The 27,968-nt window shown below is 43.4% G+C and overlaps 1 protein-coding gene across 1 annotated transcript; it reads left to right on the top strand.

Annotated features, from left to right (window-relative positions):
• The first annotated feature begins 830 nt into the window (after positions 1 to 830).
• TM4SF4 (transmembrane 4 L six family member 4) lies at positions 831 to 26,790 on the top strand. The gene is made up of 5 exons (XM_027582108.1): positions 831 to 1,280; positions 1,998 to 2,087; positions 12,785 to 12,921; positions 21,490 to 21,679; positions 26,115 to 26,790. The coding sequence occupies exons 1-5, from the start codon at positions 1,107 to 1,109 to the stop codon at positions 26,130 to 26,132; spliced, it is 609 nt and encodes a 202-aa protein (XP_027437909.1). The 5' UTR covers positions 831 to 1,106; the 3' UTR covers positions 26,133 to 26,790.
• Positions 26,791 to 27,968: the final 1,178 nt, after the last annotated feature.

Genomic DNA, 27,968 nt, shown 5'->3' on the forward strand with positions numbered 1-27,968 from the left:
CCATCGGCTACCAGCACCAGACTGGGTCCTTGAGTACCATAGAGCTGGGTCTAGGCATGGCAGAGGCCTTCTTAAGTGACACAAAGCAAATGAGTAACCAAATCATGCCTCTGGCAACTGGCAAAATTTCCAATAGAGATCTACCTTACAGCCCCCGGTACTCTCTAATGGTTCTTCCAACTTCGTCCACTCAGCTTCCCCTTGATTGATTTATCAGTACCTTTCCTCTCCTCTCCCCAACACCGACTTTCCCTGTCCCTCACCATTTGTGAAGACAGAGGTTTCTGTTCCTATGTGGAAGATGTGACTGAACAAGCTGATTGGTAAAACTGTTTTTGCTAATTTCATCATACCAGGTAAGGGAGAAGATAGAACTTAATGAAGTGATAAGTACAGAAATACAGCAGTCAGGCAATAGAATTAATAATCATTCTGGTTTGATCCTTTCAAAAGTTCCTATGGGGCTGAACTCAGTGATACCCAACTAGACCATCAAGTTGCTATTTTTGTATCGAGGGAAACAGAAGCTCTTTGGGATAATTCTTTTGCATTCCAGGCTTTCGGTGGGGAAAAAAAAGACACACACTGTACCATTAAGTACTTGAGAGACATGATTTTAGGATGTAACTCAATTATCCAGTGATTAGAAAGAGCCTGGGAGAAATATTTCTATATGTGGGCAGGACCACTGTCAGATTAAAGGTGCAGTAGTTCTAAATGCTGTTTGTTCCAGCCCTGTGTTCCATTGCAACGATGTGAGTGCTTGCCTGTGCTGGTGGATCATTAACAGAGGTTATTGGTCTCCATGGCAAAATCATTGCTCTGAACGTAATCTCATTTATGGAGGGCAAAAAACAAATAAATAAATAAAGGACTTCAGGTCAGGGAGATTGTATAAATGTCCGTCGCCATCAAGGTTCTGCCACATTTGAGAAGCAGAAGCAACTCCAAGGAAACAGCTCACAGGCTGATTTGGTTCTCGGCTCCAAAATACAGACTGACTTGGGGACAATTACGAGGACACTCTGGCCGATAACTTTGAAGAGATCCCGTGAAGGCGACAGTGAGGGGCCTCTGATCGCAGACCTATATTACACTTCCCCAACATGTGTACTGGGGGCTGTGCCAAGTGCCTGGGGGGCACCCTCATCCCCCTTGCCTTGTTTGGCTTTTTGGCTAACATCCTGTTATTTTTTCCTGGAGGAAAAGTGATAGACAACAACGACCACCTTTCTGACGAGGTCTGGTTTTTCGGAGGAATATTAGGAAGCGGGGTGTTGGTGAGTAGGAAAGCCTTAAAACCCTCCCATTGATTTTTGCCGAATCCTTTTAAAATTGGGCACTTTTTGAACAAGAAGATATTTAGTTGCTAACAAGAGCCCAAGCATTGCGTGATGGAAAGTCAGTGCCTTATTTCTTTCCCTTCTCCATTAGGTCCTGACACGGACATGTCCACTAAATTTACTAAGTAATGAATTCCCAAGATTGGGCTGGCAGTTCTCATGGGTCCATTGAATTCCACCAACCAAGCTGAGGGCTACCTAGATTCTATATTCTAACAAGATAGTCCTGGGGGCCGTAGATACACACTTTCTGGCAAACTGACTGACTGAAAACCACCAAGAGAAGCAGGTGTCGGTGGATCCTTCTTCCACTCCTTCACTAATGATCTATTTACCCCTCGTTTCCAGGAGAGTTTAGAGAGACTCACTTTTCCTAACAACTGAGGACAAGTTTCTTATTGCTGTCCTAACCCACCATGTAAATGGAAACTCAGGGTGTCAGATCTTGAAATCTGGCCTCACTGAACTGCATTTAGGCCTTACGGACCCCACAGAGTCAGTCGTACTCGGCTACTGGTGGAGCTCTGGAAGTTCTCGCCATAGCCTTCAGCACCCGAGTCCCACAGCATGGACGCGGCTCCGCACGCAGCCAGGCAGGCGCAGGCTCTCCCTTCCCGCGTCATACCCCATCTGAGGTGCTTCTCTCGCTGGCAGATGATCTTCCCTGCGCTGGTGTTCTTGGGCCTGAAGAACAATGACTGCTGTGGGTGCTGTGGCAACGAGAGCTGTGGGAAGCGCTTCGCGGTAAGTTACCCGGCGGCGCCGCTGCAAGTGACTCCCGGGTGCACTGGCCCCTTGTGCGGGGCACTGTGGGGATGGGGCCGAGTCACGGGCCCCAGGCAGTCACCAGCTCTGGAGGCAGCTGGGGCATGGATAAATAGGGACGTCTTGCTGGTGCAAAGTAACAATAATAATAAAATTTAAACTACCATAGCCCTGATACTTACAGGGTGTATCATTATAGCTTTTGCAAACCGGCAGGGACGTCAGCGCTGGAAAACCGGGAGTGGTGCCATGTAAAGGAGGCAGGCATGGAAGGCAGGGATGGGGGCTGCAGCTCTCCCTCTGTCACTGAGAGGCCTTGAGACCCTGGGCAAGTCATTTCCCTTCTCTGGCCCTGCGTTGTCTCATCTGTAAAGGGAGTGGAGGGGGGGGCAGCATGACAGATGCTACCAGCCCCTCCCCAAGAGTCCCCTAAATTCCCCATTCACCCCACGGCCAGCTTCACTGTCAAGGTGCCCAGATTTTGCCTCAGGACTTCTGTTTCTTGTTTCAAGCATCTTTTAGTAGGTGAGCTAGAGAGATTTGGCATCACCACGCCAGCCTGGGAAGTGGGGTCGGGTCCCATTTCTGCACCTGGGCAAGTCACTGTACTGCCCTCTGCCTCCCTTTTACCCATCTGTAAAATGAAGAAGTTGAATTAGGTCAGAATTTCCCAAATATGGGACAAGCTCTGCTGGCCCACAGGTGTGCTGTATCTGTGAATAACATAGAAAGTCATTCCCCTGTCAATTCTCCTTCAATCCTTTTGATTTTATCAAGAGAAACTCAAATTTTGATGGAAATAAGTCTTTACCATCCCAAATCCCTCAAACTCTCCCTTTCTAACAAAGGGAGAACATGTTTCAGGCTCCAGGAACGCAAGCAACATTAACTAAAAATTCAATAGTACTGTATTATCTTTGTTAATGATTCTAGCTCTCCACTCATAGTGGTGATATAAATGAATAAAATAGAGAGTTGACTTAAAGAAAAATATTAAGAGTTTGGGTACACTGATAGGGCAAAAATGAAGAAGGCTGAACTGGAATTCCTGGCTGGCTGATGAATAAGGCTGGTTCTTGCTCTAAATTCCCCAAGGCTCAACTGTCCATCTAGGAGATTTGTGAAACTCAATGATGAATTATACAAGCTTACCTTAACTTCTAAAGGAAAAGGTGTAGCCCTATGTTCCGAAATAGAATCATTTCTAACATTTCTTTCCCATTATTTGCTCATTTGTTCAATCAAAAAATATTTGTTCAATCAAAACATATTTATTGAGCACCTATGAAGGGTTGAAGCTAGGGCACTGGGCATACGATTATAGTTTTTTACGTGCAAAGATCATTCAAAGAGAATGTTCTTACCTTCTTAACACCATCATGAGTCCCAAGTAAGGACTGATCATTTTTTTTAGCATCGATTATTATAACATTTAAAAGCAAAGAGATGTAAAAATTAACCACAATTGGGGTGCTTGGGTGGCTCAGTCGTTAGGCGTCTGCCTTGGGCTCAGGTCGTGATCCCAGGGTCCTGGGATCGAGCCCCGCATCGGGCTCCCTGCTCCGCGGGAAGCCTGCTTCTCCCTCTCCCACTCCCCTTGCTTGTGTTCCTGCTCTCGCTGTCTCTGTCTCTGTCAAATGAATAAATAAAATCTTTAAAAAAAATTAACCACAATTTATTTGATATAGTTATATAACATGTGTTTTATATATGGTATTTTTATATAATTAATTATAAAGGAAAGAAAGACATCTATAACTCATTTGTCCTTTGAAATATAATCCTGTTTTCTCCTTTTGGAGAATACGTTGAAGATGAGAATTTGAAAAAAAATTGGCAATCAAGGAATTGGATGAAAAGGAAAATAAGTCATTGCCTAGAAATCTAACAGCTCCGGGGCGCCTGGGTGGCTCAGTTGGTTAACTGTCTGCCTTCGCCTCAGATCATGATCCCAGGGTCCTGGGATGGAGCCCCATGTCGGGCTCCCTACTCCGTGGGGAGCCTGTTTCTCCCTCTCCCTCTGCCTGCTACCTCCCCCACTAGTGCTTTCTCTCTCTCTGGTGCTGAGTAGAAGGCTCAGAATTAAAACAAGGGGTTTTGTTTGCTTTTTTTTGTTTTTGTTTTTAGGTTTATACATAACCACAAGGAAAAGTGAAATCATATTCAAAGTATTGTACATAACTTGTTTTTTAATTAGATTTAAGTGAGGTTCCAAGACAGAAAAGTCGTGTTTTTTTCAAGCACAGTTGAGTTCATAAAATCTGAAACAAAATCTGAATCTGCCCACTTCCAGTTGTCTGTCTGGGCTCCCTAACCCCCCATGTAGGATGTGCCCTTGGCTTGGGTTGAGGATCACTCCTCCAAATGACTGGCTTTTGGGCACAGGGGCAGTGCCCATCAAAGGACCAGCTCTGCCAGACTGTAAGACAAGGCAAACAGCCATAGCCACCCAGGGACAGCCACGCTCTAGGAGGCCAGTGGAATGTCTTGGTTTGGGTTTGGTTCTTAATCAGCTGTCAACTTTAAAAAATAGAGAGATTTTACAGAAGTATTCTTTTCCAAAAAATTAAAAATTGACCTGGCCCTGCATTTTGACACAATGATGGCCTGCAGTGGGCACGGCTGAGCACTTCATTCTGGGTCCCTGCCCTGTCCCTAAGAGCCACTGAGCTCATGCTCCTGCTGCAGGGCTCTGTTTGCTTAACGTTCTGAAGCTCTGGAGCACTAAGCAATCATCATTTTTAAAGAAAGGAATCCACAAACATTTTGTCAGACAAAAAGGAAGAAGCTGCAGCATATTTCGATCAGTACTCTAATGCTGAAGATTCGGATTATTTTTCCAAAGGCTTGTGGCTTTCCTGTCCCGGTGCTTAAAGAACACTGGGCTTCTGTGGAACACTGTTTAGAAAATCCAGCTGGGTACAAATTCCTCTGAGGCAGACACACACGAGGCCAGGGGCTCTGGGGCTATCCACATCCTGTCCCCGTCTCTACAACCTTGCTCTCGTTTGTTTCCTGGCGCCCCCGCCCCCTTCTTTGCTACACGTCTCTCAGGAATACTTTTCAGAAGTCACCTGCATCATTCTCTTCCCTTTCCCTGGGTGTAAAACCAGGGCATAATGATCGATAGTAGAAGCAGGATACGGTGGTTGTAAAGATAAAGCAAGACAATGAGCTGGAAAAAATCTTGAGTTCACCTAACCGGTAGTTTCATGGTCAAACTAGAAGATGGAGGCCAGCTCTCCTCTGAGGTAGAGCAAGCCAGAAGTCCAGCCCCGAGGTCTGCGCTCTTTTAAATAAATTGAGCTACATGAGGGGTGCCTGGGCGGCTCAGTCAAACGTCTGCCTTCAGCTCAGGTCGTGATCGCGGAGTCTGGGGATGGAGTCCCGCATCAGAGGGGAGACTGCTTATCCCTCCCCCCCACCGCTCATGCTCTCTCTCTCAAATAAAATCTTAAAAAAAAAAAAAAATTAAGCTACATGAGAACTGAGAAAGGGGGCAAAAACTGTGAGATGAGAGTGACTTCCGAAATGGGCTTTGAAAACCCAAACCTGGGTTTGTTTTGGGGGTCTCAATCTCTTCCTCCCCTAAAAGAGGTTCTCAGTGGCCTCCTGGCAGTTTATCTGTGGCTGGTCAGGGTCTCAGGGCCCCTAATCCTTAAAAAACAAACAAACAGAAAAAACAAAACTCTCTGAGTCCATAGAACAGCTTAATTAATTTTATCCACTCATTCATATTAAGTCTGTGCTTTAATAAGAGCCTTTTGAAGACCTTGGCCTTGACTCAAAGGAGTATCTAATAATAGAACTGAAGGTACATTAAAAAAAAAAAAAAGAACTGAAGGTACATTGATAAAGGAGTTATTAGGGGCAGGCAGGCATTTCAGTATCCTTAAAGTATATCAGGTAGATAAAGGGGCACCCCACCCACAGGCAGGGCCAGATGGCTGACTGACCTGTTGCCAAGGAGGATCTTGTCACTTCTTTATTTAGTCTATTCAATGGAGAGTCAGCACTTCTTCCGTGCCCGGCTCACCAGTGCCCTCTAGGGACACTTCTGCAGTGAATACTTCTGAGTGGCATTACCTCGGCATTCTTTGGAATGACAGCCAGTTTGAGGAGGATTCAAGAAAGATAGTTCTTTTGAAATAATAGATTATCTTGAGAGAAGAAATAAAATAGGGAATCCTATTTCTTCACTAAATGTTTTTTATGCTTCAAAATCCTCTGCTATGAAATGGATAATGCACGCAGGTCCCTTCATAAGGACAGTCTAAGTGTGGGGGAAGATGATGCAAGCATTAGTGTACCCAGAAGGGGAGAGGAGCACTCAGTGGCTGGGTAGTGAGGACACATAGATCCTCCGTAAATGCTTGTTGAATGAGTGAAGAAAATGAACGCTCACGAGGGATTTCGGGTGATTTCCAAACTTTATCAGGCCCAACTCTCTAACACTAACCCTTTGAGTTAGGCATTAAACTCCCTGTTTTGTAAATAAGGAAACTGAGGTTCATACAAGTTAAGTTTCTGATGGCCACAACCCCCCCACCCCCACCCCAGTCCTCTCCCCTTCCCAAGCCTGGCCAAGGCAGAAAATACAGAACATTAACATCCTAAGAGAAAAAGTGCCTCAGGTCATCTCTGTATATCCCAGAATAATTAAGGAGGAACCTTCACGCCCATCAGAAGTATTTCCCCAACATGTTGCTACTACCCAAGTCTCTAAAAGCTATGTCCTCAAGCCTCCCAGGTGTCTTCCCTTCCCAGGCCCCAGTGCCTCTGCCATCTGATTCAGCCGACCTAGGCACATATCTGACCAAGAACACACCGTGGGCAGTGGCAGAGCTGGGGTCCGGTCCCACGTCCTCTGCCTCTAGAACCTGACAGAGAGGAAGGTTTTAAAGCTGACAGATGGTGAATTTGAGGGCATTTTTATCTTCCTCTTCCAGGGAAGTATTTCCAGCATATACATAAACACATTTCTTTAGCAATGTGAACAGAATGTGTGTGCAGAGAGTCGGCCTGTTATTTTTCTGCCCAGTGTTATGTTCTCAGTATTTGTGGAAAGTAAGAGTATGTGAGGATATGATGATAAAAATATTACAATATAATAACAACACTGATAGAGTGAGTGCTTGTTAATGTCATGGGAAATTATCCAAAACTTAGAAGTAGGCAAAAGAAGTTTCTGGGTATCTTATCAGTGAAGTACTAGGCATTATCTAATAGCCGACCCCAACCGGGGGTTATCTGATCTTGTAGAGATGTGTACTTTGGATTCCCTGGTTACTATTGATTAGGCTATCTTACATATTATGATCTCCCTGAGCAAGTACTTATTTTTGAGCCTTATTTTACAGAAGAGGAAATGGAGGTCTTAGAAAGATTAACTTGCTGAGGTCATAAGGGAGGAACAAAGACTCAGACCCAGATCAGTCTACCTGTCACCCGCGCCCTTGACCACTACACAGTAATGCCCCATCTTTACTGTTTATTCATCTAGACCAGGGAAAGCATTACCATAGTACAAAAATGACAGAGGAAGTCTCACATTTGTGAGACTTTACAGTCTCGCAACTCCTCTCTCTAGAGGTTACCTCTAGTCCCAGTTTTGTGTCTCCTGACCTGTTGCCAGAGATTTTCCAGACTTTTGCCTGTTTATTTTAAAATAACACCGATTTAGAGTGTCTACCCTCACATAGTCAACTTGGTCTCAATAACCAGTTTTTTTCCCCAATTAATTAGCATATAGTATATTATTAGTTTCCAGAGGTTCAACAACTTTACTTTCAAATATTTTATTTATTTATTTGTCAGAGAGAGAGAGAGAGAGAGCACAAACAGGGGAAGCGGCAGGCAGAGGGAGAAGCAGACAACCCACTGAGCAAGGAGCCCGATGTGGGCTCGATCCCAGGACCCTGGGATCATGACCTGAGCCGAAGGCAGACACTTAACCGACTGAGCCACCCAGGCGTCCCAACAAATTTACTTTTAACATGAAAAATTTTTTATCATGAAACCCATGATAAAGTTATTCCATAGTGGTTTTAAGACTGATAATATCTCTGAGTAGTGAATTTGATTATGTTTTAAGACTTCTGAATGTGAAATTACTTAAAGCAAAGTGACATAAAATATACTTTGCTTCATGTGGTTCATCCATTCTGGAAAAGTGATGAAAAATCAGTTTGGGTTGTTTTCTTTATTTTAACATAAGGTATTTCAAATTTGGATACAAAATCAGAACATGCCACCTGTAGCTTTCTGAAGTTGTAAGCTGATGCCGTGTTTCCTTCAGGTAGTTTTATAAAGAAAACATTATTGATTCAATTGAGAGTCACTGTGTTCCTCCCTTCTATCATATTTCCCTCCTCCCTGAGAGTAACCGTAATCATAAATTCAGTGTGGACTATATCCATGCATTTTTTTTATACTTTTACCACCAAAAATCGGTTTTTCAAATATTCTACACTATGCTGTCCAGTATGGTGTAGCCACTGTTCACATGTGGCCTTTAAGCAGTGGAACATGGCTAGCCTAAATTAAGGTGTGTCATAAGTAAAGAATACACACCGGATTTCAAAGAATTAGTACAAAAAATGGAAGCTATCTCATTAGTAATTTTTATACTGATTATATATTGATATGATAAATTTTGAATATGTTGAGTTAAAGAAAATATATTAACATTAATCTCAGTGGTTTTGGTTTGGGGGTTTTGTTTGTTTTTGTTTTTCCTTTTTAAATGGTAGTTACTGGAAAGTGTTAAATTACATATATGGCTCTCGTTAAAATCCCATTGGACAGTACTGATCTAGAGGGCCTTACAATGGAAGCTCCTCATAAAGGGCATATCATCTAATTGACATTTTATGTTAACCTGGTTTTTCATTTACTCAGACTTGCCTAACACTAAGAATGTGTGCATTTGTACTCACTTTCTGTATCTTTAAATATTTGCCTGCTAACATGTTCCAGGAGTGATATCTAAAATGCTTTACTCAGCTTACACAGCAGGAATAGCATGAGTCAGATTTCTCCTCTCATTACCAGTCAGCAGATGTTGAAATCCTGGGTTGTTTTAGCTGAGGGGACCTTCTAGAACTGCCCTCCCGCTGCCTTCTGTTTACCACAGGAAGCTGAGGCCAGAGAGGTGGGGGCCTCTGTAATGCTGAGGACTAGAACACAGGTCTCTTCAGACTTCCAAATTGTCTTCCTGGAAATGCAATCTTTCTTTTTCATTACAGCAATTTTAGATACTCTTGTATTCTTAGTCAGTAGTTTAGTGATTCCTGACTAAGAGCCCGGAGTGTAAGTTTTCAGTTGCAGTACTAGAATATTCTGGCCATTCCTAGAGTTGTATCGGCTGTGTCTAACTGAGCAGCGATTTGATTGGAGCATGGAGGAAGCTCAGAGACAGGGAACCAGGCAGATAAACTGTCACTAAGAATTAGATCAGCATTTCCCAAAGTATGTTCTTGCAAGAACTCATGGAAAAAAGTTATCGATTCCAATGAGATTGGAAAACTCGGCAAATCACCATATAAACCCAAACATAAGGCAAAACTGAATATAGAACTATCTCTTATTTTCCCATAAAGAAGTTTCAAAAAAAAAAACCTCTTTGACTGACATTAATATACAAACTTTGAATGACATACACATATTTTAATCACATTCTATAAAATTTTAATACATTGATTTTGAAATAAGACTTTTCCCCCACTCATTAAGTTTTAAATCTCTTCATGCTTTTTTGACATCAGTGTCAAATGTTTCCCATAGTACATCTTCTCTTCTCTTCCATTAAGTTTGGATACAACATTTTTGTATTCAGGTATGATGCTGTCAGTGGAAATTTCACTTAGTCACAAATACCAATTCACAAAAGACAAAGGCAGGATTTGAACACTTCTCTTGCAATTATAAGTAATGATCCCCACAATTGTAAACACTAGGTATGCTCATTCAGAACGTCCTTTAAAAGGTTTGTTAACTATAACGTTCAGAACTAGAAATGATGAGGTCAACCTTCCTAGAATAATTAATACATCTGTGTTCAGAAAACTTTTTTAAACAATTCTGTCAGCTAACATGAGTTGGGTTGTTTCCGACTAATCTCTTCCCCCTGCAGTACTCAGTTGTTCAAAATAAAGTGTTGGAGGAAGTACCCTATTGCCTGGTAGGTAAAATAAGGACTCAGCTCTAAGGCAATTCCCTCACTTTTCAGGGGTGATCTGAGAGCTAATAAGTTTGTGTATATTCCAGAATACATAGTGTATCCTCTTCTTGGAGGCTCACAGACTTTAGCATGTCACAAAGATTTTTAGGAGTAAAACAGGAATGAAACACATTTAACTTGACATAACCCAGCAATTTCCAAAATCATTCAACTAGACATCCTTTGGAAAAGATAGTGCCTGTTCCAACATGATAAATTGACCAACATTTTCATTTACTTCTGACCTAGATTATATTCACAAATGTTCCTAATGGTGAGAGTGGACTAGAAATAAAAATTAAGGGGAAATTTTAAATAATGAGTAACATGAAACCATCATCTTTGTAAACATCCAGCAAGTAGTTATTCAGTGCCTTAGAAAAGGTAGGAAGAAGAAAAGCCAGATAGCTGATGGTTGGCAGAGCAATGTCCTATCTATCTTCAAATAACTTGTTGTCCATGACTGCAAGGAGCTTATGCTCTGGTTCAGGGGAAGACAGACATAAAAGGCTATACATGAATGTGTCGTGGGCATTGTGCTGTGTTAGAAGTTCATACAGTCCAGAGCACTGGGGGTAAGAGATGAAAGAGAGGTCAGTCAGTTTGCCATAGGAAGTCAGACAAGGCTTCATGAGGCACGTGGGGCAGGGCTCAGCCTTGGAAATTTGCACCAAAAAAACATTAATATACGATATGAAAACAAATAGAGGCTACAGTGGAACTCCATTATTACATAGATTCTAACTGTCCAGGTACTATCTGGTCCTCTCCACCCCAAGTCCACCCCCGCCCCACCCCTTGCCCAAATATATTCTGTGATAAGATTGTTAGTAATACACATAAGGGGGGGGGGGGGCGGGAGGAAAGTACCTGCCATTTAACTTAGGTTATCACATCTAATTTTCACAACAGACCTTTGGGCAGGCTTATCATGCCCATTTTATAGATAAGAAACTAGAATTCTGACCACGCATCCCTTATGCAGAGTCATCACACAGAGAAAAGCTGCAAAGCTGTGATTGGAGCCTGGGCCTGCCAACATTTAAACTTCTGTGCTTTGCACTACACCATCATGTGACCAGTGTAAGAGAGGTGGTCACCTTCCACCTCCATTTCCAAAATTATTAATGTGTTTCCATGCTACTCTTTAATGACTACTTAGACTGGACATTGCATTTCTGAGCCTGATGGTTTTCCTCAATAGGAGGGAGTTAGCCTGGATGGGCTTTAGGATTTTTCCTGCCTTTCATATTCTATAATTCTATTTTGCTTCTATAATTACAAAAAGAAAGATGCTAGTGCCATCTATGTCTAACTAATTCATCCCTGTCGTATAAAAATATTTAAAAGAACTTTAATTTGGGGGCCTGTTTAACCCAAAGAAGAGGAAACTTTCAGAGGGTAGAAGGAGTGGAGAGATGTAACATATAAAATATGTGTATATGAAATATAAAATATCCTCACCTATTTTAAAGGCTGCTACCACATGAAAGAGAACTTGGGCTTAATCTCTTTGACCCTGAGAAATGGAACTGGGACCAGTAGAAGAATTCCAGGACCTCTGCTCTTTCTCATGAGCCGAACCTGCCGGCCACATAGGACCCTGCCGTGGCTTAGCTTAAGCGAGGTGACCAGACCAGAAAGCTTTTAAGATCATTTCCAATTCTAAGATTCTTTGATGCTGTAAGAGGTTGGCCTTTGAGGGCCCCTGGGTGGCTCAGTTGGTTAAGCGTCTGCCTTCGGCTCGGGTCATGCTCCCAGGGTCCTGGGATCGAGACCTGCCTGCATCAGGCTCCTTGCTCCATGGGGAGCCTGCTTCTCCCTCTCCCTCTACTGCTCCCCCCGCTTGTGCTCTCTCTCTGTCTGTCAAATAAATAAATGAATGAAATCTTTTTTTTTTTTAAGAGTTTATTTTATTTGACAGAGACACAGCGAGAGAGGAAAACACAAGCAGGGGGAGTGGGAGAGGGAGAAGCAGGCTTCCCGCGGAGAAGGGAGCCCGATGCGGGGCTCGATCCCAGGACCCCGGGACCATGACCTGAGCCGAAGGCAGATGCTTAATGACTGAGCCACCCAGGTGCCCAAATAAATAAAATCTTAAAAAAAAAAAATCTGCTTAAATAGGCTGATCTCTCATATTAGCCCTGAGAAGGAGGGAGACTAGGAGGAGAGTCTTTTCTTAACAAGGTTAAAAACCATGGTTCAAAGGGATCAACCAGTTACTAGCACTTCAGTCATCAATGAATAAGTAAGAAAAGATATGGGGATGCGGGAGAAGAAGGGAACACAAGATACCAAAATTCCATCTGGGAGACCCCACGGGCCCCACCTACTGTGAAGCCTGGCCCTTACCCCCTAACTTCCCTGGAGTCCCCATGTTCAACAAGAGCCAGTGAGGTGTGCTGGGGGTAACCTCGGGAACACTTAAGAACCTATCTCTCTCCTTCTCTTTCAGATGTTCACCTCCACAATATTTGCTGTGATTGGATTCTTGGGTGCTGGATACTCATTTGTCACCTCGGCCATCTCAATCAACAAGGGTCCTAAGTGTCTCATGGACAATAGCACGTGGGGCTACCCCTTCCAGGAAGGGTAAGGTACATCCTGCAATGCCCCATGTGCCCACAAGGGGCATGGGCAGGTAAATGGCCCAAGGGGGATCCTGCACAGGTCCTGTCACCTTCATTTGAAAAGTCTCAGGCTCACTGCTTCTCTGAGGCAGAACTGGAGTGTGGGTGGAGTGAAGTTGCCCAAGATCTCACTTCTAATTGTGCTTTTGACAGACACCAGGAGAAATAACAAGAGAACGTGTTTCAGCTAGCCTGGGAGAAGGAGATTTGCTGTCCCATTCCTGACACCCAAACATTTATGAGCAGCAACACAAGGCAACTAAAATTATTAGTAAACAGAAAGTGGTGGCGTCCATTAAAAATCTTAGGATAGAAAACGAGAATTACTACTCAGTAACAGGGCTCAAAGGCTTTCGCTAATACCCCAAATGCTCTATGACTAACAATCTTTATTTTTGTTTTAGTTTGATAAGCTTTTTTTAATTTTATTATGTTATGTTAATCTTTTAAGGTGAGCATTTATGGAAAATGACACTGAAGATACTGTAGATTCTTCATGAGAGTTAATGTCAATAGAAATCATTAAAATAACACTTCGTGTTTTCATGGAACTTTGTAGTTGATAAAGAACTTCTTTCCCCCACAAATTTATAATTTAATCCCCACAGCAACCCCAAGAGGTCGTTACTCCCTGCCAAGGCAAGCTTACTAATTTCACCTTGCTCAAACTTACATGGCTAGGTGAGGGCAGAGGCAGGGCTCAAACTCCTGTCTTCTGACTTTGAGGTCTAGTCTTTCTACATTACATATCCTTCAGCCCACAGACTGCACCGTCCAGTGCAGCAGCCAGTAGTTGGATGTACCTGTTCAAACTTAAATTCATTTACATGAAATAAAGGTAGAAATTCCACAATCGCACTAGCCAAATTTCGAGTACCAGCAGCTACATGTGTCTAGTAGCAACTGCATTGACACTCATATATACAGGACATTTCCGTCGTCACGGACGGTCTATGAGGCAGTGCTGCACCAGCCTCCGACCTCCAGGAGGGCTTGGGACAATTTCTGTTTTGTTCATCGCTGCCTGGCACAGTGACTGACATGCTGAGGTGGTCAGGAAACGCGGTTGTGGGGTCCTCCTACACAGGGAGGATGGGTCCATGCCTAAAGAAATCGGAACACCAATTTATGAACTCTATGTATTAATTTACAACGAGAGTCTAAAGAACCTCAAGAGCAGGCTTCCGATGGGGAGCTGGAGGGCGCTGGTTCTGTGACGATACGGGTCACAAGGGTTTCACATAAGAGAGCATCCCTACCATACTCTAGAGTTAAACAGTGGTGCAGGCCTCTAGTGTCCTCATCACATGCAGGGATTCCCAAAGGTATTGATCATATTGTGGAAAAGCCCCCCTTTTCTTGCAGAGGACTGTTGGAAATGTCCAACGGCCCTGGGGTTGGCCTGCATGAGCATAGAAATCAGACACCAGACTCATTTCTTGAGGTTCCTCCCCTGATAGCTCACTCTCTCCCTCCATAGGGGTATGTTTATGAAACTCCAGATTGTCTCCTTTCAAGACCCTCCCCTCCTCTTATCTCCATCCACAGCCTCAGTGCCGTATTAAACATGCTTTTCTATTTATTGTTACGTGAATGCCGAACGTAAAATCAATTAAAATAAGTCTATGTCCAAAACAAAGGAGGGAGAAAGGAAACACAGCACTGGCCCTACAGCCCTACAGTACCACCCCAAGGCAGCACAATGGCCTTAGGCCCTCACACCCTCCGGAGGCACAGCCACTCCCTGCTTGGGAGGGAATGGGACGGATGCCCAAGGTCAGGAGAATGACAGCTGGTCTGTGGGCCACCGCAGGAAATGCCAGTGTGCGGGAAGGACAGGAAAGTACTTTTCAAAATCCTCTGTCCTTCTGGTGAAACGAGTTTTCATGCACATCCCTGCCATCTATTGCACGTTACTCTGTGATGGATGCTTTCCTGTATGTTACCGTGTCTTCTCCTCCCAACTGACCCGCTCATGAACTGGTATCAGATCACTGAGGTTTAATAATAAAAATGGAGTAGAGTCGATGTGGCAGGCAAGCAGGGGCATTTCAGAATTCTCCACCCTCCTCTGTGCATGGCAGGGCTTTGATAATTATCTGAGAGGGGAGAAGTTTGCATACCACGAGGTCTGCATTGGGGCTTCAAACTATAATGTGATTAAATATCACTGGGTAGGGGTTTATTACAAAGCCATGGATACATGGCTTACATGTATCCATGTAATACATGGATACATGGATACACTTTCCAGGTGATTTATAGGATATTTAGGAGTGATTTTGACTATCCACGGTTGGGTTTTTTATCCTCATGTCCTGACTTTGGAATTTAATCCCACAGAAGTTGCAAGTCCTCCCTCTGTACAAGGCTGGAAAGATGACACAATTGGCACAGGAAGGGCTTTCGGGAGGGGGGGGGTGTCTAGGTGGAGCGTGTCACACTGCATTCTCTTTGCCACCTGGCAGGCTTTCTTCAGCATTCCATTGTCTCCCACATCCTGTGTCCTATCTTCTGGGGCACGGACTCACATCCCTTTACGACCTTATCGCCCACGCCAGCTCCAAACCTTCCCTCGGCCTGCAGGGGCTCATCTTGAGTTTCTTATGACAATAACTGACCCTCTGTCACTTGGTGTTTTTTGGTTAACAAAGTGCTTTCACCCACATGTTTCATTCAATCCTTACAAAAAGCCTGTGGGATTAACTCTTCTTCAGAGGGAAGATAGCTGAGCCCAGAGAGGACAAGAGGCTTGCCCGGAGACAGGCTGTTCCTTAATGACGGAAGCTCAGCTCCAATCTTTCTGAGTCCAAGTCACACTGTCTTTTCTAGAACACAAGTGACATTGATTTGCACTATCTGCTTTTTGCAGAGATTATAGATTCCATGTAGCATAGCTCAGGGGCCTCTGCCTCCGTGGCTACTTCTTATCCAGAAGATTCCAGGGCATGAGCCCTGCAGCAGATGCTATTATAGCTGCAGACCTGACACACATGCACAGTTACCAGTGAGGAGCACGGAGTAATCACTTGCATGTTGGGGCCGCAACGAAAGGACCCAGGACAGCTGTCACTCTTTCCTTATCACCAAAGGGCAGTGGCAGCCACTACCACCCCTACCTTCCCTTCTACCTTCCTTCCTTCCTTTTCTTTCTTTCCTTTTCTTTTTCTTTCTTTCTTTCTTTCTTTTCTTTCTTTCTTTCTTTCTTTCTTTCTTTCTTTTTCTTTCTTTCTTTCTTTCTTTCCTTTCTTTCTTTCTTCTTTCTTTTTCTTCTTTCTTTCTTTCTTTCTTTTTCTTTCTTTCTTTCTTTCTTTTCTTCTTTCCTTCCTTCCTTCCTTCTTTTCCTTTTCCTTTCCTTTCCTTTCCTTTCCTTTCCTTTCCTTTCCTTTCCTTTCCTTTCCTTTCCTTTCCTCTCTCTTTCTTTCTTTTTCTCTCCTCCTCCCCCACTTCCCCTTCCTCTTTCTCCTTCTCCATGTTTAGGGGCTAAGTGGTTTTGCATGCATTATCTCACTTAATCTTCGTAACAAATCTGAGGAGAATTCTTATCCCTGGAGTAGAAAAAATGAAATTCAAAAAGGTTAAGTGGCCCAGGGCTCCATAGCTAGTCATCAGTAGAAGGAGAATTTAAAAAGCAAATACTTGGCCGGTATGCTACTTTATGCTGAGGGGTGTCCCAGACATGGAGCAGGGAAGGAGAGACGTGTGGCCCCTGCCCCAGTGAGCACAGGGCTAGTTAGGGGGCCCACACCGGCCAGACCCTCACAGTGCAGAGAGGGATGAGAGTGCGAGGGAAACTTTTCTGAGGAGGTGACAAGGGCCGGTTTGGAGAGATGAGCAAAGGTGCACCTTAAGAGAAGGAGGAGAAGCACATTTCAGGCAGAGAGAAGAGCAGGTCCTGAAACAATCACAGGGCAGGCCGACATGCTCAGAGAATGTGCCATCACTGTGAGTCTGAAGCTCAGACTGAACATGGCGGAGAACAACAGAAGGGGACACCACAGGGGGGTACAATGGACAGGCAGGCCAGAACTTTGGGACCTCAGGGACCAGCAGAGGACTTCAAGCAGGACATGCCACCACCACTTGGGGTTTCTAGGACGATCGTGATGACAGTGATATGGAGGATGAACAAGGGCCCAGTACCGAAGAGAGAAAAGTAGGAGGTTGGAGTAGTAATCCGGATAAGATTATAAACACCTGCAAGGCAGTGGAACTGGGGCTCAAAAGAAGGACATAGATTTCAGAGACCATCTGGGATGAAATCATCAGGATGAGGTATGAGGAGACAGCACAGAGGTTTTTAAGGTGGACTCTGAGATTTCCAACCTGGGGCACAAAATTCAGGACTCTTCAATGCCATGCCATAGAGTGTAGCCTGTTGTTTTTGTTTTTGTTTTTTTTCCTTCGGAAATGATGTTTGTTAGCAATCATATTAAAAGAGCAAAGACAGTTAACTTTTTCTGTCATGAGAACCATACTCAAGAAGCATTCTAGAAGGAAAAAGAAACCTAGGACATTTTGAGATACACCCTCCTGGCTTCCTTTGAAGTAGGACCTCCTCCCATCCAAGGTCTTCCTTCCTGAGACAATCGGCTACCTCTGCCTTGACCCTGAGCTGCTGAAAGGGAAGCAGCTTGCACAGGGCATGGGGGCAGCTACAGGAGAGAGAGCCAGAGGAAAGGCCAAGGACGGGTAGCAGTGGGGGAGGGACAAGGGACATAGCCAAGCACAGTACTCCCCGGTCAGGCTGCAACGCTCCCTGCTCGCCGGGGAAGGTGAGGTGAGGCGAGCTCTCTCACACCAAAACGTGGAAGTGAATACAATAAATGTTCAGCCTGGACTTTCAGTTGAGACCATCTGCATTTGTACTTCAAAGGTTACTCATCAGCAAGGAACTCCCTGAGCTGCTCTTGAACACATTCCCTAGAGTCGAAAGCCACACAATGTTCCGTGGAGCAGGCAACACTCAGGGATGTTAAAGCAGCATTGCCCTTGGCCTGACTGGACTTGGAAACCAGTCCCACCTCTGCCACATACCAGTGGTGTGATCTTCGGCAATGCATGAATCTTCTCAGCTCTTCCTCGGTCAGGGGGGTGCGGGGGGTAACGGCAAGCTCTACTTCACAGGTGCAGGCAAGAATGAAATAACCTGATGTCCAGAAAGCACTTGGCACAATTGCTGCCACTTGCTGTTTGCTAAACATTCAGCCTTATTATTCATTTTCATGAATAGAACTCATGACTGTGAACAGAATTCATTATTATGCATTAGAACTTTCTGAAATGTTATGCTTTTATAATGATTTTGTGCTTTAATTTCTAACCAGCCACATGAAGGTTCAAAGAGAATATTCTCTTTACCATGGTATAGGTAAATCTTGATTGACATGCTATTATAAATATATTGTGTAAATCCAATTTCACAAATAAATCATACTGCAAATATACGGAAGGGATATAATTACTCAAGCAGAGGGGGTTTGTGTAATGATGAAGAACATTGGCTGTGGCTTCACACCCAAGATCAAATCCCGGCACCTCCATTTACTAGACCCAAGTTCTTAATCTGTGTATGTTTGTTCATTCAGTGAATATTTCATGAAGGCTACTCTATGCCTGGCACTGTTCCAGTAAAATAGCCTCTCCTTGCAGGATTGGGGAAGATGCTGTGGAGCAGCTAGCCCAGGGCCCAGCACGTGGGCAGGACCAGGACATGATAGCTGCTGGTGGTGACAGATGACTCCCTGTGCTAGAGCCGGGGGCAGACTTAGGAGACATGGTCTCTGCTCCTGTGGGTGTATGGTCCTGGAAAGAAGACAGGTGCACAGACAGACAATGGCAGCACAGGGTCTTGGGGGTTCTCTGTTCCAGAGGGACACGGAGTGCTGAGAAGCGCAGGAAGGCTACCAAAGCCAGCAAAGGGCAGGAGGAGCATCAGCAAGTCTGTTCTGGAAGCCGTGGCCGCTGAATAAGGCAGGCAGAGCACACCGGGCGACGCATTTGGGGTCCCCGTTCCTTCCATCCACTACCTTTGTTGCTTGCGAGAAGTGAGTTTCAGGAAATCCATCGCTTTCTATCAGGATGTGGATGGGATTGCTGCAGCTCGGGTGGAAATGCCCTTCCCAATAATGAGATGCTTGAAAACTCCAAGTGGAGTTTTCAAGATGCTTGAAAACTCCAACTTTAAGTGGCTTTAAACTGCCTCGGCTCTCCTTGCTACACAGAATGCAGAAACATGATTAGCAACTGGGGCCATGAAAAATTAGGGCCCCCTCTCTCCTGGGGTTGGAGAGTTGCACCCAGCAGTCATTGCCAGCATCTGAGACTCGGAGCCTGAGCGTCTGGGAGGAGAGTAGAAGGGTCTGGAAGGGGTATTCGTGGTGGCTTGTGGGCGGGGAGGCAGCAGCAGGGGTGGGACTGAGAGGATTTCTCCAGGTACCCAAACTCGACCCTCGCTTTCAAGAGCCCCCATGAGCGTTTTGCCAATCTCACCGCCAGGAGGCGCTGTCGTCCCATCTCTGCAGAGACTCTTGCCGAGGGAAAGAACTGGGCATTGCCAAGTACTTCTTAGAATCTTTGCTTGATAGAATGTGCCTGGAAATTATTGCGCCTTTATGACTGTCTATAATCAAGTTGGAAAATTGTAAAGACAGAAAGGGCTACATAGAAAAATGCAGAACAGAAAGATGAGTTTTTAAAAATAATTAAAAAAGGAAGTTTTATACAATACATAAGGTATATTGTCTTCATGAGTCTTCACAATAGTGAGGTTGTTCTCAGCCCATTTTATAAACGAAGAACTGATGCTAAGGGTGTGGGGGGGTAAGACTTGTATGAGGAATACACAGCTAGTAAGAAGAATGCTTGCATTCGAACCCAGGCCCAACTGAATCCAAAATACCAGCCCGTTCCTTTAGACCACACTGCTCAGATTAAGTAAAATAATAACAATACTAGTGTTTATTGAGCACTTACTACATGCTAGGCGCTGTTCTAAGCACTTCACTAGTATTAATTCATGTGATTGTCACAGCAACCCTATGACTTGATGTTATTCCCACTTTGCAGTAAGGATGCAAGTCCCACAGCTAATGAGCAGCTAGGAAATGTGCAATTATGGAAAGGTAAATCAAAGCTACAAACAATGCAATGTCTTATTTTGAAATCAAGAGCAAAGTGCTCCTTCTTTCTTTTATTCCTTCTGCTCTATTAAACTCCAGGGTATCTTCCATCATTCCAAAGATTTTTGAAAATCTTAATACAGAATGTATTTAAAATGAGTACTGATGCCCTGGAGAATTTGTCAGAAAGAGGAGTCATCAAAAAGATCTGGAAACAATAAGGGAGATGTTATTTTAGTAGCCAGATGGAGTTTCCCACTGAGCCCTTGAAAGGATAGAGGATGCATAAAGGAAGAGGGAGAGACCAATTTGTAGCTCTAAGAATGTGAGAAGAAATTATAATAATCCACAACATTTACCTACTTTACTCTTGTTTCTGTCTTAAAGATAATATACTTCATATTTCTCCTTCAAGACACGATGCCCCTTATATTATAGTGAACTCCTAATATATATATATGTATATTATAAATATATTGCAGTTTCTCCTATTTCAAAGTTTTATAAACTATGTATTAAGGCAGCAGATGATTTCTTCCTTTTCTAAGGAAGGAGTTAAGGAATTTTAAGGCAGTAACTAAATCTTTGCCTGTTAACAAAAATACAGTTGAGTCAAATTCACAATTTGGCTAGAATTGGGCCTTTAAAAACTAAGCTATGTGACACAATTATACTTTACATGGCTTCAGAGGGCCACTACACTTGACAGAAAATTTGTCAAAAGTCCAAATGGTCCCTAACAATAGGGAAGATAATGGCCATGAATATTGGTGAGAGTCTGCTCCTGCAGTTTCTTCATTTTCCTGGCCTCATAGTAGATACTGGATTCATCCATTCTTTTGGTCAGCTCACAAAAGTCGCTCTGTCACTTAGTAGCTATGTGACCCAGAGGCAAGTCGCTTAACCTCTCTGTGCCTCTATGTCCTTATTTGTGATATGGAAGAAAAGAACCATAAGGTTTCTATAGGAAAAAATGAGTGGGTATATGTACAACGTTTAGAACAGGGTCTGGCTGGTACAGAGGACATACTTAAAAAAATTTTAGGTGTTGTTTTTAAAATTGTTATTATGGGACATTTTTCTGTTTTTAAGATTTTATTTATTTGAGAGTGAGAATGAGAGAGAGAGAGCATGAGAGGGGGTAGGGTCAGAGGGAGAAGCGGACTCCCTGCTGAGCTGGGAGCCCGATGCGGGACTCAATCCTGGGACTCTGGCATCATGACCTGAGCCTAAGGCAGACGCCCAACGAACTGAGCCACCCAGGCACCTATTATGGGATATTTTTCTCATGGAGCTTATGTTTGGGATGGAAAGTATTGTAAAAGGAAAATCATGACAGTGTCTTTCTAGCCCAGGGTACTGCATACATTTTACAAATGTCTCCTTTCTTAACTCCATGTCCCGGACAGGGATTACCTCAATGATGAGGGCTTATGGAGCAAGTGCCAAGAGCCTGTCGACGTGGTGCCCTGGAATCTGACCCTCTTCTCCATCCTGCTGGCCGTAGGAGGGATCCAGATGCTTCTCTGTGCCATCCAGGTGGTCAACGGCCTCCTGGGAACCTTGTGTGGGGACTGTCAGTGTTGTGGCTGCTGTGGGGTAAGTTGAGGTCCTGGCGCTTTCTTCTCAACGTGCAGGAGGCCAGGGCAGGCCAGGGATGCTGATGGAGAGCGGGTGGGGAGGGTGGCAGCTGTAGAAACCCAGGCTGGAAAGGCCGGGCGGCCCTCTCTATCAGCTCAGGGGAGCGAAGACTTTGTGTGGCCAAGAACCCGGTTCTACTGTCTGTGCGTGTTAATATACACAGGCTGAAGGTGACCAGACTTTTCAGTCTCCCACACAGTTCACCACAGTCCTGGAGGAAGAGGACTCCGAATACATGTAGGCGTTTACAATAACATTTATTATTATTTATATGAAGATCCCCAAGAATTGGGCATTTTTCATAAGCACATACTGACAACAAATACACGTCATGGTCCAGCCCAAAATATTCTCACTCTTCCCTAAGTAGATCTAGACCATGGGTTAAAGTTGCCAAGAACTGGGCGCCTGGGGGGCTCAATCAGTTAAGCATCGGCCTCTGGCTCAGGTCATGATCCCAGGGCCCTGGGATAGAGCCCCGAGTCCAGTCAGGCTCCCTGCTCAGCGGGGAGTCTGCTTCTCCCTCTCCCTCTGCCTTTCCCTCCAGCTCGTGTGCACGCATGCGTTCTCTCTCTCTCTCTCTCTCTCTCTCTCTCAAATAAATAAATAATTAAATAATTAAATAAATAAAGTTGTCAAGAAATACGTGAAACTCATGTCAGGGCATTGTCTTTTCCCTGGCAAAAACCTATATTTTGATGAGATTGCTGATATAGAAGAGAGAAATGGTTCTCAAGTAGGGGGGATAAGAGGAAATCACTGAGGGTTTAGTCTCCAAATGTGATTGTAAATTATCAACTATATAAAAAACAAAAATAAACCTGTGGGCAGTAAGACGGTACAATTATTTCAACTAGTGACCAAGCCAGATCGAGCAATTGTTCAAGCACACATGGAAATATTTAAAAACACAAATTGGTGTGTGAGGAAAAAATTAAATAGAACTCGAGAGCTCCATAAGAAAGAACTATGTAAATAAATATGAACTGTGGTCCATCTACTTAAGATAATATTATGCCCCAATTTTAAACGATTCAAATCATTTTCTCTAAATTTCTAACAAGCATTATATGTATATAGGTCAAAAACTCTGTCTGTGTCAGAAATATACAGGGGTATTCAGTTGGAAAACTGTGTCCTGCCCTGTCTTCTAATCACCCAGTTCCCCAGTGTCCACCTGATTTCTTCTATATCCTCTCAGAGTTATTTTGTTATCATTTTTATTCCCCCTATCTTAAAAATATTTTTAAAACTATAATAATACTGAAAATGCTTATGAGATAGTGTTATTTTTTTTAAAGATTTTATTTATTTATTTGACAGAGAGAGACACAGCGAGAGAGGGAACACAAGCAGGGGGAGTGGGAGAGGGAGAAGCAGGCTTCCCGCTGAGCAGGGAGCCCGATGCGGGGCTCGATCCCAGGACCCTGGGACCATGACCTGAGCCGAAGGCAGACGCTTAACGACTGAGCCACCCAGGCACCCCCAAGAGATTGTGTTATTTTAAAAGAGCAAGATATAGGGCTGCCTGGCTGGCTCAGTTGGAAGAGCATGTGACTCTTCTGGGTTGTAGTTTCAAGCCCCACATTGGGGATAGAGATTACTTAAAAATAAAATCTTTCCAAAAAAGATAAAATAAAAAGAGCAAGATACCAAAAAAAGTATATAGAATAAACATGTATGTACATAAGAAAAGAAACACTATGAGTTAAAAAAAGACCTAAAGGAAATCCTACTCAACTCAAATGATCAGTAAGAAGACTTTGACTTTTTTCCTTCCTTCTAGCTTATATTATTCAAAGAAAAAAAGTTTAACAATCATAGATTTTAAAATATACAAAATATAAATAAAAAGTTCCCCAAATCAAGTGTAAAATGAGTATATTACAAATAAATCTCACTATTGAATTTTTTGTTCTATAAATTTTCTTTTTTCCTCCAAAGATTGATTTATTTATTTTGGGGGGGACAGAGGGAGAGAGAATCTCAAGCAGACTCCATGCTGAGCACTGAGGCGTGACATGGAGCTTGATCTCACGACCCTGAGATCACGACCTGAGCTGAAACCAAGAGTCGGACATTTAACCGACCATGCCATTCAGGCGCCCCGGTGCTATAAATTTTTTTTAAAGATTTTATTTATTTATTTGACAGAGAGAGACACAGTGAGAGAGGGAACACAAGCAGGGGGAGTGGGAGAGGGAGAAGCAGACTCCCCACTGAGCAGGGAGCCCGATGCGGGGCTCGATCCCAGGACCCTGGGATCATGACCCGAGCTGAAGGCAGATGCTTAACGACTGAGCCACCCAGGCGCCCCGGTGCTATAAATTTTCAATTCTATTGTGTTGTATTTAAATGTTTTGGTCTTTAAACACAAACGAGAAGGAAAGAAAACTACCAGTTAGCAATCCATCAAAATTATTTTCACAGTAGCAGTTAAGAATATTGAGCATCTAAATCTTGTAATTCATCCAAAATGAATTCATGCTTGCTAAATCAGCTCATTTCAAATACTTTCATTATTTCTTTTTCTGTCTACACAGAAGAGAATCATATATTTAATTAGGAAGCAAATTTTCATTGCAAGATTTATGACAAATACAGCTGCCTTTTGAATAGAAGATAGTAGTTTATTCAATTTGAGGATTATCTGTAAGTTTTAAAACATACCCATAGGTGCCAGTACATAGAATCTTTTCAGTGAGTGTCATCTATACAGATATTGTAGTTTAGCAATTTTATTTTTTTATTTTTTTAAGATTGTATTTACTTATTAGAGAGAGAAAGCACAAGCAGGGGGAGCAATAGAGGTAGAGGGAGAAGTAGGCTCCATGCTGAGCAAGGAGTCCAATGCTGGGCTCCATCCCAGGACCCTGGGATCATGACCTGAGCCAAAGGCAGTTGCTTAACTGACTGAGCCACCCAGGAGCCCGTGTAGTTTAGCAATTAATGAATAAATCACTTGATAGTCAGAAGACAGTAGAAGGACTCCACAGTTGTCCATGCATGCGAACCGGAGAATCTGAGGATGAATGTACACCTCCTGAATTCCCCTCCCTTCCTCCCTCCCTCCCCTCCTCCCTCCCTTCAGCCCCCCTCCCTCCCTCCCTTCTTCTCCAACTTTTTATTTAGAAAACTTCAAATCTACATAAAATTTAAAGGAACAGTACGAGGAACACCTACATATTTTCACCTAGGATACACAAACTGTTCACATCTGCGCGCTCTCTCTTTCTGAACCATTGGGAAGTAATGTGCAGATAATCATGAAACTTCACTACCAGATATTTCAGTGCCCATGAGAGCTGCATTTTTTAACAATCGGTCTGCTGAGGATTTCTTTCTTGTTGGCGGCTTGCCTCTCCTACAGCTGGTCAGCATCGCGCACCCCCCCCCCCACTGAGGGACACTGTGGGGGGACTTGGGCTTGCAGCCTAGTTCCACAACCTCCTCGCTGAGTGACCCCAGCAAGCTTCCTCACTTCCCGAGTCTTAGTTACCCCGACCGCCTCTTGCAGACCTTTTCCAGAGAGTGTGCAGAGCCATCACATTCAAGCAGAAAGTATTTACTGAGAGATTCCTGAGCCTGGCACAGGCCTTCCATGAGGTAATAGATGGAAACATGCCTTAAATACAAACTATGGGACCTGGGTTGGGTGCCGGCTGTGCAGTCTTGGCCAAGTCCGTTGCACGCAACCGTTTCTTTGTCTGCAGAACGTGGTTGTTAAATCTACTTCCTGAGGTTGCTGCATGTCTAACATGGGGTGATAAATATGCATGCATATCAACAGTTAGAAGGCTCAGCACATTGTACTGATTGTTATTTACTGATAGAAACATTGGTGAGGCAGAGGAGCGTCAAGGAGAGGAGCGACGAGCACAGTCTCCGAGGTCAACCTCCCTGGGTTCAAATTCTCGCTCCTCTACTTATTAGTTGTGACTTTGTATACATCACTTGAGTTCTGTGCCTCTTATCAAAAAATGTTTTAATAATATATGATGCGGGGCACCTGGGTGGCTCAGTCGGTTAGGTGTCTGCCTTCAGCTCAGGTCATGATTCCGGGGTCCTGGGATCAAGTCTGCCTCAGTGGGGAGTCTCCTTCTCCCTCTGCCGCCTCCCCCCCCACTCATGCTCTCTCTCAAATAAATAAAAATCTTAAAAATAATAATAATAAATGATGCAAAATAAAATGAAGCCTGTAACCTAAACACAGGTAAGTGATGGATGAAAGATCTGAAACAGTCAGAAAAGTATTGAAAATATTCAATAGGTAACCAATATGGGGCAGGAGTAATCACGAAGAAGAGGGGTGATGGGGAGGGAGAAGGGAAGGAGAGAAGCAAAAAAAAAAAAAAAAAAGAATGATGTCATAATTAACTTTTCTACCTTCTAGGGAGACGGACCAGTTTAAATCTCCTTGATGAGCTGCTCTAACTTGACGGCATGTGACTTTACATTAGACTTATTCTTATTAGAATTATGTTATATTAGACTTATTCTTCCTGGGGTTGGCAATTCCTATCTGCGTCCTAACTGACAAAGCTTAGGGAGAGCAGAGTTATTCCTTCCACTTTCCAAGCAACTTAGCTCAACTCAGATTTTTATGCTTTTTTCAAATAAAAAATAGTTTGGCCACTTAAGTTAGGTTTATATATCTTTCAGACTCGCTTCCTTCTAGAACAGGTTCAAAGCAGATTTATCATAATTTGTTTTGAGGGAAAAATGTGTAAGGTTACATATACGCCATACTGCTTCTTTGTATATAGAGATGTTTATATCTTTGGAAGTTTTACATAATTCAACGGAGGAAAGCACATTAAAAATGAGAAACTAAGACCAGTTTTTGTTTTCAAGATTTAGGAGAAAAAACAGAATGACTGATGTATCATAAATAATTTTATTTGGTGTCTTTTGGCCTATTGCCTTTGAATTACTTGTGACTAGTCTTTTGAGCCTGCTTATATTTGCAAAGGTGATATAATAAAGATTGTGTGTGTTTGGGAGGAAGGAGAAAAGACTGAATGACTACCACACTTTTTTTCATCTTCTCTACAAATGGCTTCTTTTGATGAAAAAAAAACAATGTTTTAGAAAAGTTGACTTCAGTGATAATTTTTGTCAGCATGTGACCAGGATTAAGGTAATAGGTATTATTAATTCTATGTGTTATATTAAGACATAGAGTTTGGTTTTATGAGTCAGGCACTAATAAGGAGTCAAATCCATTCTGTTGATTTGAGTTCAAACGCTAGCTCTACCACACACCAGCCTGGGGATCCTGGGAGAGTTACTTTCTAAGTCTCCATTTCCCTACTGCTGAAAGGCAACCCATCAGCCAAGAAATTTTGAAGTTCGCCAAGGTGAAACAAGGAGGCCCGTGGGATTGTCAACATGACTAACATACAATTAAAAGGGTCTCAGAAGAGGTACACGCCAGAGAGCCTCACTTCTGGACCTGCCAAGCTGAGACGCTGCACTATGTGGGTCAGGCACACTGAAACTACGTTTCTCACAGTCGTCAGGAAAGCGATTAACAGTCACCTCCTGAGTGCTGGCCATGGGGCCTGGGCACTGAAGACATGAAGGTTACAGGCTGTGATTCTGCCCTCACTACAGGGAGAAGTCTGGGATCAGGTCAAGACCCCATCTGGCACGTAATGGGCAGAAGGAAGAAAGGAGAGCAGATAGGCACTTAAGATCACTCACACACACACACATACACACACAGTTTCAAGTCAATGTAGAATGTTGGTTCTCAACCATGATCAACAGAATCACCTAAAAAATGTCCTCTTATGATTCCTGTGCCCCAGCCTCGACTTACTGCCTCTGAAAATCTAGGTATAAGGCATAAAAGCCTGTCTTTTGTTATTTAGTTTTTAAAAGCCTACCAGGTGATGCTAAAAACCAGCCAGTTTGAGCAACCATTGACTTAGACTACAGACTGACAGGCACCAAGGATAAAAATAAGTCAGACCCCATTACAGCCCATTGGGAATTCACACTTTACTGATTAATATTAATTAATATGATGCCTTATACATTAAATCCTAAAGGGTGACACAGGTAATGATGTTCCAGAGGTTCAGAGACACCAGGCCATTAGGACTGATTCACCTATGTTCTCTGACAAGGAAATAAGAATGTAGTTAAAAGGGCATCGATTCCTTATTCAGGGGTTTTCATTGATTCAGAACTTGAAAATGAAGAAATTATAGTCATCATCAAATCTGATCTCGTTATTTTA

This window comes from Zalophus californianus, chromosome 1 (assembly GCF_009762305.2).
Source record: "Zalophus californianus isolate mZalCal1 chromosome 1, mZalCal1.pri.v2, whole genome shotgun sequence".
Classification (NCBI taxonomy): Eukaryota; Metazoa; Chordata; class Mammalia; order Carnivora; family Otariidae; genus Zalophus; species Zalophus californianus.